The sequence below is a fragment of the Melanotaenia boesemani genome, chromosome 16, assembly GCF_017639745.1.
Source record: "Melanotaenia boesemani isolate fMelBoe1 chromosome 16, fMelBoe1.pri, whole genome shotgun sequence".
NCBI classification, from domain to species: Eukaryota; Metazoa; Chordata; class Actinopteri; order Atheriniformes; family Melanotaeniidae; genus Melanotaenia; species Melanotaenia boesemani.
The window spans coordinates 20,705,916-20,718,447 of record NC_055697.1 but is presented as its reverse complement, the minus strand read 5'-3'; the positions used below and the strand labels follow the sequence as shown (position 1 = coordinate 20,718,447).

Genomic DNA, 12,532 nt, shown 5'->3' with positions numbered 1-12,532 from the left:
TGATTTAAAAAGGTTTATATCATACAATTCCGTATAATACTGATTAAAAATGACAATTTACTGTTAATAGTTTAAATCTATTTATAAACTTTCATTAAGAAATTGCTTTTTCTATGAAGATTTCTAATGTTGATTTCTAAAATCGCGAGGTTACTAATGCAAATTAGGTCATATTCAGTTAAAATATCCACAGACTATCATAGATATTCATAAACAGAGCATAGTAAAATAAACACTTGGATTAATGTTTTGCACAGTTTCTTTGCACTCGTCTGATTTAACTGTTAATGAAGAAAATAATCTCATATCTTCAAGGTTAAAAACTATGTTGTTTACTGTCTAACTAAACAATTTCAACTTTAATTCAGGTTAAAGTCAACAAAAAAATAATACATTAAATATCAATTTATCTGTCAGGCATCCTATTACTTAACACTCTGAATAGAAACTGTTTGCTAATCATGTATATGACAAAAACTGCCCCAAATTATTACATTTAAATTAAAATCAAACAAAAAGTATCCTAAGTGTGGTGATTTATAGATGCTAAAAGTACCAAATATAAGCAAAAGACAGACACACACACACATTTATGGACAATGAATAATGAGCACGACATTCACCAGTTCCTGTTAATGGTTAAATAAACAAGAAAAGAAAGAAAATCTCTCACTTTCAGTTCTTCTAATTGCACAAACACACAAATCAATCTCTTATAATCAGTCCAAGGGCTCATAGAAATGCTTCACTTTATCACAAACTCTGTTCATCTCTTCAACAATCTAGAAACATCAAACTTAAGTCACATTCAGCCATCAAGCAGGCCACCTTTACCTCTGACACACACACACACACACACACACACACACACACACACACACACACACACACACACACACACTTACTCCATAAGATATCCTTCACAGATGAAGTTTGAAGCCTCAGTTGGTCCCAAGACTCCCTCTGACACGCACAAACACTCATGCTAGCAATCCCTCTGGCTTTCCACTGAATTAGTAGCAGCTGAACTTAAATACTTGCTAAAATGTTTGTGGTATAGAAAAAAAAGTGAAGAACCACTTACATGCACTCTAAGCTGCACATGCACACAAAGACACAAACTTCCAGCAACCAAAATGATCAATTTCCACACGCACTGCCAGTGGAGAGTTACTCACCCTCACAGATTCTGTCCAGCCGCTGTCGTTTCACTTTATGTTTTTCCACCAAGGCCATCCTGTCCCAGCTTTTAATGCTCCCCCCCTCTTGATGTTGGAATCCTTCTCTGTTCCTCTTCGTCTCCAGTCCTCAAGAATTTAGTTTACTGATGATTTATACCTGAAATTCAAGAAAGCAGCGTCAAAGATTGTCACTGATGGCAGTTTAAGTGAGCATGTTTTATTCAAAACATTTTAGATCTTATGTGAGGAAACCCCACGTGGTGCAATATGTTACAAAAATGTTGCCATTTGATGTTCTGCAGCAGTTATCTTGAAACTAATTTACATCTGCTGTGCCCCTCAGGAGGCCAAAATCAAAATACACTGTGCACACAGTGACTTAGAGCGACATATAATTCTGAATTATGCAAAGCAAAACATCACTTACACGACATGAAAAATGCATGATGGGTAAATTAAAAAACACAGGAATGTGTGTGCAGTCCAAACAGCAATGAAAATGCAGAGTCAGTGGTTGCAGAGTTGGGTGAATTTCAGCTAAATCTTTTATGTGGGTCACATATTAATCTTGATTTCCAGGATTTCTAAAAGTAGATCATGAGAAGTAAAGGCTAAAGGAAATCTTGTACAGTTGTTTCGATTTTATAAGCATGGAAATAGCACTGAATTACTTTTTATGTTTTTTTTAAAAGGAAAAAATAAATAATTAATGATTTATCTTCCAGATACTCTCCACTAGAGGGAGCCTCATCTCAGAATGCTTTAGTTATTCAAATTAAGAAATGCCCCTTCCGCAACCAGGGCAGCTTAAATCAAGAGGAACGCAGCACAAGCTGACAAAAAACAGACTGAATGTAGAATGATGAAGAATTTTACAACCCATTATGCTCAATGTCCGTGCCACTCTTGAGAAATTATTTTCTAACTGACTTCTTCTGAAGCCTGAGGGACGCTGTATAATTTTTGACAGAGGGTGGCACAAGAATGCACACACACACACACACACACACACATATACACAGAATGATAAAAACAGCAAGCATGCTTACAGACACGCGAAGGGCAACGAGTCACACAGAGGAATGTGGGTCAGTTAGTCAGCAGACAGGAGGAGGTTGTATCAGCATTATAAAGACAGAAAGGGGGACTGGTGGGAGGGAGAGGAAAGTACCAACAAAAACATCTAACAGGATGAGTACAGTGTGACATCCTCCTACATTTTAACTGTAGGTCTGTCAGCATTTTCGCTCCATACTTGTCCCTGGACACAATCCTAAAGGGCTGCACCGTCACAATGGCTCTCACTTGACTATTTATATGATGAGGCTGTTTATTAATATTTGCCCTGTAAATCACCAACTGTATGTTTTAGTGGGGTGCGTGGCAGGTGAAACAAAGCGCCAGCTGTAGAGGCAGGAGGACGTGAGGCACTTCAGCCAAAGTGACTTGAAAAGAAGCAGGTGTAAGACTGAATGCATTTCATTCTGCTACACCCATCGAGCTGAACCTCCTCCACAAGGTATGCCTTTCTGCCAAAGACATGAAAACCCACATGTGGGAGTCAAAGGAGAAGTCGTTGAGCAAGAAGAAAAGCTGTAAACAGTCACTCAGAAGCACATTGTCTATGAATAGACTGTAGATGCATGGGCATCTCTGGCTCTGTGCTGCCTGATCAACAACCCTAAAAGTTACATGTGAATCCAACCATTTCTAAATCAGACTTCACTGTCGCTAACAGCTCCCCCAGAGTAACAAAGGCTGCTCTAATGATGCTGCAAAACTGCATCACATCATTTATAGCTAGTGGCGGCAATACAATATGAGAGAAGGAGCAATTCAGTGCTGTGCTATCCAATACAAACGTTTTTTTATTATTAATCATTTTACACTTTCTACAAAAAGGGGTGATTCAGGAGATTTCTTTAACTTTAATATTTAATCTTTAATCTTAAATTTATTGTTATATGAATGTATAAAAGTAGAAAACTGTGCCTCAGTTTTATATGAATGTTAAAACCTCTGACAGATGCGGTGGATGAAGCTAACAATTTCATTTCATTTCTAAAGTCTGCAAAAGAACCTTTAGTGCTGATATCCATGAATGCTACTTTGACACATACCACCCACTCAAAAGCTGCTGTAGATCAAGCACATGAAGAATGTTAAGGAAAAAGGCCGGAAACAGAAGCAGCATCCCAACTCGATCCAGCATCCATCGGATGGGACCGATCCATGGAGGCCTCGCTTTGCCAGCCTCCCAAAGGAACCACAACAATTCACCACCTGCACTGCATCGTTTATCTGATGTGTAACTAAGGAAACACACCCCTGACACTTATTATATACGTCTAAAATTTCTTTCAGAGATGACAGTTCTGTCCTGACACCTCAAATGAAATAAAAAAAAAAAACCCACACATCCCAACAACGACAAAAAAAGAACAAACCACACAGGGTGCTTGGAGGTGCTGGCATACACTACTCCATTACCAGAGACTTGACTCACATAAGAAAGAGGTCCATGTATGAAAGAGTCAACTTCACTAAGTGGGTTAAAAAGTCAACAACTCTGAGCAGAGCTCTCAGGCAGAGCAGTGTCAAAGAGGAAGTACAGCTATCCTGCAGCACTTAGCACCATCGCTGCTCGACTGTTGCTTGACTAAGTGCTGTTATGTAACTTAACAATAAGGGGATTGACCTGAGAGAAAATATGTGCTCAGAGGAGAGGAGGAGGAAAAGAAGAGAACGTCTCATACACACATGCAGAAACACACAACTCCTGAGACCGTCTGGCTCAGCGTGGTGAGGACTCGCTCTGCTCAACACACGCTTAGTTGTGGTTGGTTAATCATGTTCACAGGTTCCCTGACAAGCCTGTCGATGTTACCGAGTTAGATCCTGACGAATGATGCAACTCCTTACAATATTCTTCGATTTGTGGTAAGATTTCCCTTTCAAATCTTTGAAATATGTGGACAAAGAAAGCACTTTTTTATTATAACCTCCTCCAAGACAGGGGTCATATATTCAATGGCGTTGGTCTGTCTGTCTGTCTGTCTGTTAGCAACGTAACTCAAACTTATGTAGGGAGTTTGATTCAATTTTCAGGAAATCTCAGAAGTGGGAAGAAGGGACAAGTGATTTGATTTTGGGGGTGATTCGGATCGTCGCCTGGATCCAGGAATTTGTTTTTAAAGATTCTTAACTATGGGGAAATAGTGATAACCATGTCATTAGTGCTTCTAACTCAAAGATAATGCCCACATTCATGGGGAAAGTAAAAGTACAATGGCTTGGCAGAGGTCTGTGCTCTCTTCTAGTTATTTAAGAGAATTGCTGCGAGTATAAATGTGAGGTATTTCAGGATTTAAAGATATACTGTTCAATTAACAGCACTTCTTCCACAAAGTCTGCTCTATTAGATACATTTAATATTCCTGCTCTTAACAAAATGATGTATAGGGGAAACATTCATAAACATACAACTGAAGAATTATTGAAAGATCAATCCTAAAATTAAAAAAAAATGTTGTAAGTGCTCCATGCTTCAGGATGAATCAATGGCAGAAGAGAGTCAGATCTTCACTACTGACTGGCTCTACCCCAGAGATTCTTCTGTGGCTGTAGGCTACTCTCCAAGAGAAACACATACTAGTATCTGGTAAAAATAAAAAGACACGTTGGCACCTGTAACTCATGAAGAAAAGCAATATGGATAAATAGTTTTCATGCTATGCAGCTTGTCACACACGATCTCAGTTGTGAAAGCTCCAGAATAGACTTTATATTAATAGAGGTGTATGTCACCTGTCCTTGGTAAGACTGCAAACAGAGCACTGCAGGTAGCATCAGACTCAATGCTAGCCAGTTAAGAAATAAAATTGCACATATTTGGACCCTTTAACAGGCTGAACATCAGATATGGATATAATGTAGATTTAAAAAAAATAATGCACCACTGCAACCAATGCAAAAAGCTATTCTGAAGCCTTATGTGTGATGACATACACAGGTCATTTGCTTTTTAGTTGGTCCAGAAGTATCCAGAAGAATCTATTCCAAACCCTGCTGTTCCTGAACCACATATAAGAGCTATCAAAGTCACTCTGTATCTGGTTAAAGCATGTATTTTTCTACTCCTTTTGTTAGGAAAACCACACAAAACATCAGATCAGTAGATGTTGAGGGCCTAAAACCACAGAATGGGGGAAACAGGAAGTGAAATGGAGAGTTTCCTTTTTATTTTGCTGAGGTGTAGGAACCCTCTTACCAGATCCAGAAGCATTGTTTTGGTTGCAGGTGAGAAAGCAGAGAATGAAGGAAAGTTATAACTTTGACTCTGCCACATACATGCTTCCCTTGGGTATCTGTAAAGGTGTTTAAAAAAAATATATATATATATATCTCTCTATATATATAGAGATATATATATGTATATATATATATATTTAGTAAAAAAAAAATTAGAAGCTTTCAGATTACCGGCCTTTGACTTTTTTAGCCAATAAGGAATTAAAAGAAGGTTACACATCTTTTTACTAATCAATTGCTTTCTTGTTCACCTCTTTTGCTTTAATAACTTTTTTGTATGAACCCAACCAATTTTAAGTGAAAATACAGACATGTGCTCACGCAGTCTGTTTCCATCTACAGTACGATGAATGTGGTTTAGAGACCAGGACTAATGCAGAAGTCCTTTCTTGACACTAACTACTTCAGATCTAATAACACGTGGACAGGGGACCCAGGAGTCAACACTAAGGAAGAATAGAGCAGCAGCTACATTAAGTGACTGTTTAGAGTCTATGATTTGTACCACTAAAGGTTCAAGGTAGCAGAAAAAGAAGAAACAAAGAGAGGAGGGTGGTTAAGGTTTCTCTTCTCTCATTAATCTGATAGTTGGGGTTCTGAGGGGCACGTAAAGCTGTCACTCAGGATGTTGATTTATACCTTCCTCCTCCCTGCCGACCTTCTTCTACCACCATATGTAAATACACCAGCCACTGACAGTTACACCTCTGGTTTTGTTCATACCTCTTCATCGTCATCACAATCCCTTAAGTCTGTCCATCCATCTGGGCCTTTTCCATTTACCTTATTTTGCACGTCCTGCCAGCCTCTGGCAAACAGCATCCTTTTCATTCCCCATTCTTCATTTACGCTGCCTTTTATCTGAAACATTTTCTCCCTCCCTCCCTCTCTCCTTCCTCTCAGATTCTCTCCATCTTTCTCTCCTCTCAGCTCTAAATAAAATGAGACTGCAGCAGTACTAACTGCTGACTTCGGCTAATGCACAATTTTGTAATAATGCCTATTCGTTTAAGTCACCCAGGAAACGCATAATGGTGACATTACTGTGCACGGTAGCCTGTTTGCCAAGCTTAGTCGGCCCCCTCCCCCCCTTCTACAGCTCCTTAAATCTAATGAACTAAAACAAAGTCTGGCATAAAATCTCCACTGTCATAATGAATTTCTCTTACCTAACAGGCTAGATACTAAAAACATATTTACTGATGTGAATGCACCAACATAATACATTTAAAACATGTGCAAACACACACATACACACACAAGTAATCCCATCTAAACCTCTAGTGCTTACAATGACATGTGAATGGCTGTTTCTAAGATGGTTTTATTGAGATAATAAATCTGTCTATTCCACTTTCCTGTTGACACTCAATATAATGATGGTGACCTCAGGCCTGTTTCTGAGATGGACAAAGATCAACACTTGGAGTTACACTATACACACACACACACACACACACACACACACACACACACACACACACACACACACACACACACACACACACACACACTATTCTTAAACATAATAACAATATACATTAGAGGTTTGGACCATCTTCTCTTCAGGACTATTCTGAAAAAAGGAGACATCATACTTCCTGGTGATGCCTGCTTATTATGTTCACCGCTACTAAGAATCAAAACAAAGTTCAATGCGTCAGCTGAGGTCTAAAAAACCGTCCTCAACTAAGAAACTACAATCATTACAAATGTAAAAAGTTATTGATTGGATCTAAAAATATCAAATATATGATTTAAGCAAATAATGCAAAACCTTAGCCACAATTTCAACCTCCACTAATTAATTAGACTGTACGCTTAAATGTGCTGTACACACACACACACACACATTCAAGTTTAGTTGGCAGAAATAATGTTGCTGTGAAATAATCAGGTAATTTTATTATCATTTATATTGCTTAAGCCTTTGTTTTGCAAGTAATAAATGATGCACTTATTTGCTGTGACAAGGCTGTACACACTCACTTGCATCCAAAAGTGCAAGAGGACAAATCTGAACATCATCAGGGAACATATGGGGATTTTTTTTAACCCTCTCATAACTTTTTTATTCTTTAAATTCAGCATATTTGCAACATGTAGATAAACATTCAAGTGTATTTTTTACTGACTTGATTTGCTCTTCTCTTCCACTTATTTCATTGTGCTGCTGACCCCATGCATTAACCTACATGTAAACAGGTTTGATTTGATCCAATAATAACATACACTCAGTTTCCATAGGAAAACATTTGCAGGTAAACAAAAGTTAAGGCCTTTTAATCACTGCTGGACAGCCCAGCTTTAGTGCCCTCTGAGTGACGCTCCTGTTCAAACATTGCCTCACTAAACTCCTCATTTGTGTGTTAGGAGTCAAATTCTACTAATTACTTTTTTTTTTAGAATTTATGTTTCAGCCTTCAAGTTCCCACTTGTGCTTTTCAGACAGCATTCTTTACAACTTTCTACAACCGATACTATAAATATTTTCAATTACTGTGAAGGCCATGTCTACAAAAAAAAAAAAAAAAAAAATATTAATTTGGCTGTTTTGTCCACATTGAACATGAGTTCTGAAAACACCATTATTTGTTTCCATGTTTACAACCCAATACGCGTTTTTATTGAACTGATGATACTATAGCCGCATCTCTCTCTTAACCTACATCCAGAGCTAAAACAATGGCGGGTTGTAGTGCTGCAGAGGCTACAGAGAATGATACGGCATGATGAATCGCCGTCATCTTCTTCTTTGAATTGTTTACATTCCATACTGGGGAGGCTACAGTGTTTTTAGTGGATGCACAAATTTCTTTAATATTTTTATTTCATATTTATTTTACAGGGGATTTCTTTAACTTGGACTAGCAGGGCTGGGTGAGTTGGCATGTCATGATCTGTATCTCCAAACTTGCCTCCAAAGACCTGGTTTACGTCCATGTTTCCATTTTGTCCTTTAATAGAAGCTGTTGCTCATCAGACCTGAGGCTCTAAAGATGTAGGAAGAGGTTGTTTGCCGTACAGATTGGGACAAGACTGATTTGTGATACAGGAATAAATGAATTTAAATTATTTGACCTGACTTCGTTAAGTTTTGTTATTCTTGCTGTGCTGCATGTCTGCTGTATTATTGTGCTGTTTTACTGGAAAGAAACAAAACACAGGCAGTTGCTTTCAATGTGTTCACACTCTCAGCCAAGAGGAGGCATAAAAACAAATCTTGTCTGTAATACATTGTAGTCGACAGGCTTTGTGAAACTGTTATCAGATGGTGTGTTTACCATCTCACCTTGTCCTTCTGAGCTGTGAAGCACATTTCATTTTCTAAACTAACACAATTTCCACAAAACTAGAGCAAACACATTTTTTTTTATCATTTAGTAACATTTACTGAAAATATCTGACCTTATGCTAAGTTATTTCTTGGACATCTCCTGAGTAATGATTCATTGAAGCAAACACATGACTGATAACAACCTGTTAAGCCTCTTAAAGTGATCTAAACTAGGGGTTTAGTTAAAAAGGACAGTTTAGTTTTGGAGGAAGTTTACCAGTTCTTCCACAGAGACACAAAACAACCACGATGGTGAAATTTAAAATAAATGTAAATCAACCTCAAAAACTCTTTTACAAAGACACACAAAGGGAAAAAAAATAAAGACTCAGAATGTCCACAAAGACATGCAAAAAAAAACAAAAAATAAAATCACCACAATGAAAACAACTGCACAACAACCAACTAAAGCTGTAAAACAACCAACCAAGAGATGTAAAACAGTCAAAAAGACACTTTAAACAAACAAAAAATGCCTAAATGAGTAGACAAAAGCCTAATGAGAGACACAAACACTCACAAAGGACACATTCACAACTGGATAGTCTGGGACAATCGATTGTGCAGGGGATAATTAGATATTTTGTACCTTCTTTTGGTTTGCATTCACACTGCATTTACGCAAACAGACCAACCCAACTGGACAATGTCACGCAGTTACAACTGCTCGTTTAGGGCGTTAATGCCCAAAACGTCCACTGACCAAGAAGGAAAAAAAGCTGGAGAAATTGGAAAACTAAACTCATCGACTGGGACCTGAAACAGAAATCCTTCCACTTCAGCCGGCTCGTTCATCGCAAGCAAAGAATGGAGCAAAGCCGAATTTATGCCGTCTTGAAGTTTCCGTTTTTACTTTGGTGTTCAAATCTAATGCAGTTTCACAAAAAGTTGCTCAGTATCCAACATGTTGCTTTACAACACGCTCTTACAACACGTTATGGCTGCCGGCTCATTGAGTCGCGTCGCAACAATGTCCCTGCCTCCCTTAGGTTCATCGGATGCTCTGTCTGCATTCACACTGTAAGCGAAATGCACCAGGTTCACTTGCAAGTGAAAAGAAAATTGGTTTTCAACTGAACCAGCGTTTGCTTGTTTGGTCTGTGCCTTGGTACGAATGAGTGTTCATACAACTCTAAATGAACTGTAGTATCCGTGGAAGTGGACCAACATTCGTTCAAAATGGACCAAACAGTCCAAATGCTCCATGAGACTCAAAACATCAGCTTTTCATAGTTAGAAGTTAAACTGAAAAATCTGCTTTTTCAAAAGCAATATTTGACTTTGGCAATGATAAATGTCTTTGAGATCAAATAAAATAATCATGAGCACCCCATAAACATTAGGAGACAAAGCTAAATGAATCATTCTTAGCTTTGCCTGATGGGAGGCCCACAGTAACCGACTTTGAAAAGTCCTTCTAAACATTACTGGGAAAAGCTATTCTGCAAACCCCCTTCCCTCACAGTAGATTCAGAATAATTACATACACTGACACATTTTTTTTCGGTTAAGGTTGGCCAATGCCAATTTTAATTGGTGAACTTGGCGATCTGCCTTTTTGTACCAATTAACGTCTGAGCACCTGATGCATATGCAACAACTGTTAAAAGCAATTAAACAGCAAATTAACTGCTAAAATGAGTTTATAATGCCAGTGCTTTCATTTACAAATTCCAATTTGGAAGGGAAGAGAGTCATTATATAGATATGTAATCCTCCATGTAAGGTGAGTTTACTGAACCTTTGTTCATGTTAAGAACCTGTAATTTATTAAACTCTAATCATTAAAATGGGTTTTACAGAGCATAACAGATTTTGAGACTGATCTCATCATGTAAGATGAGTATAGAGATGGATTCTACTTGTGAAATGAAATAAGAATAGTTGTATTTTCATTGTACATAATGAATGTTGGCATCTTTAATTAACAGTTCACCTTTAAAAACAGATGTACTGTAAGAATTAAGAGTTTCTAAGAAATGTTTCAGAAATGTATGAGTCAACATTGGATTTACCTATCTAACAAGGATTTTTTTTCCTTTTAATAATCTTTTGAGTATTTATAAATGCTCTAATACAGACTACTGAGAGCAGTGGTTTATGTAAGAATCAGTGAATGCCAAATTTCCATTCCTCACACCACATTTGAGAGTGAAGTTGAATTTTGCAGGCAAACAGTGATTCTCCAGATCAACATAGTCAGGGTACTGCATTCCTTTATTTCCTCTAACCCAGCACAATAAAAACGTAACTTACAACAAAACTGATGGCTGATTCGTGCTCATCTTTATAAGTAGGGACTGACACAAACACCACCTCTGAGATCTCTCTCAGCTTTTACTCTGCAGTCTTGTTATACCATCTACACTTGAGTTGTACACTTGCTCTTTTTTTCCCTTTTGAAAACTCACTTGAGCATCGATTGTGCGTCTACAAGGCTTTTAAAAGAAACTAGATGGTTGAGGAACCACAATGTTCTGATTTCAAAAGGGTATTTGAAGCAGGTAAAGTAGTAAAATGTCCAACAGTGTAAGGTTTTCTCCGATTTGTAACAATAACATACATGCAATTCAGCTACATTGTAAGGTCGAGTAAATGGGGTTAAGGAAAAGCCAATCTTGCCCGAGAGGCCAACTCGCCATGGGCTGAACACCACTGACCTAGATTAATACCAACCACAGCAGCACCAGGACTATTAAACACACCCCGGTTTCCTGTATCCTGCCTTTCTGTCTGTGCGAAATGATTCCATCTGTCAGTCTCAGCTGGGCTGTGAGAACACGGCTGAACGCTGCTGCCCCCACACACACTTATACACACCAACACCAAAAACACAGACGTGTTGGCTGGGAACTGAGGCCAAGGTGGGTGTCTGGCTGCATCCTGCCTCCAGGGAAGAGGGTGAGGGACTCTTTATCATTCCAGGGATGGCCACCGATCGTGGAGAACATTTGGTTTCAAAACAATCTGAAAAGACTTCTTTTTAAGTGACAGCAAATTTGGTCTGTGCTCATTTCACCTCTGATGAGCTGCAGTATTTTCTTTCCTTTATGTAGAGCAAATTTACCATTATGTAGATGTGTACACTTTTTTTTGTGTGTGAAAGTGTGCAGGTATTTAAGTATTTTCACCTGCTGTTTTATGTGATTCTGTATCAGAAAGGTTTGCTTAAAACTGGCATCTTTTCTTGTTCAAGGACACAAGCTGCTATTTAATACCAAACACAACAAATTCAGACAGACAGCAGCAAAGAGCCAGCAAATACCTTAGCTACCTGAAAGCAACAGCACACAAACACGCAACTAAAAGAAGTAAGACAAGGGCACAGATGGATAAGAAGACTGATATTCAGAGGAAAATAAGAGGGGAAGAAAAGGTTTTAGAAGTGGAGAAAAGATCAAGAAAGGATGAGAGGTCAAGGATGAGGTTCAAGCCTGGGAGAAAAGAGATGGGCTGTTAGGAAAAAAAACTTTTTTTGAAGGTATTTAGAAAATTCTAACAGTTAAGGATGAAAAGATCTGAAAACATCTAACTATTCCATTTATCATTAATTCAGTTTGGTGTTACCACTTCTAATATTGCAGAAAAACAAGAGGACAGAAGTTTGGAAACCCCCCCTCCTCGCACACAGAATAAAGAATACAGAAACCTTAAAACAGCATCTAGTGAAGCTTCCTTGAAACCACACACACATTTCCAAACT

At 38.2% G+C, this 12,532-nt stretch overlaps 1 protein-coding gene across 3 annotated transcripts in view; it reads right to left on the bottom strand.

The window, feature by feature from the left end:
* ctbp2a (C-terminal binding protein 2a) overlaps nt 1-12,532 on the bottom strand; it is a 62,662-nt gene that overhangs the window by 42,701 nt on the left and 7,429 nt on the right. For 2 of the 3 annotated variants that reach the window (XM_042011023.1, XM_042011026.1), the window contains exon 2: nt 1,179-1,338. In XM_042011023.1, coding sequence (XP_041866957.1) covers nt 1,179-1,236 — 58 coding nt within the window. In that variant the 5' untranslated portion in view covers nt 1,237-1,338. Of the gene's footprint in view, nt 1-1,178; nt 1,339-12,532 lie in introns of those variants that run through there. The other variant, XM_042011025.1, reaches the window with a different exon arrangement.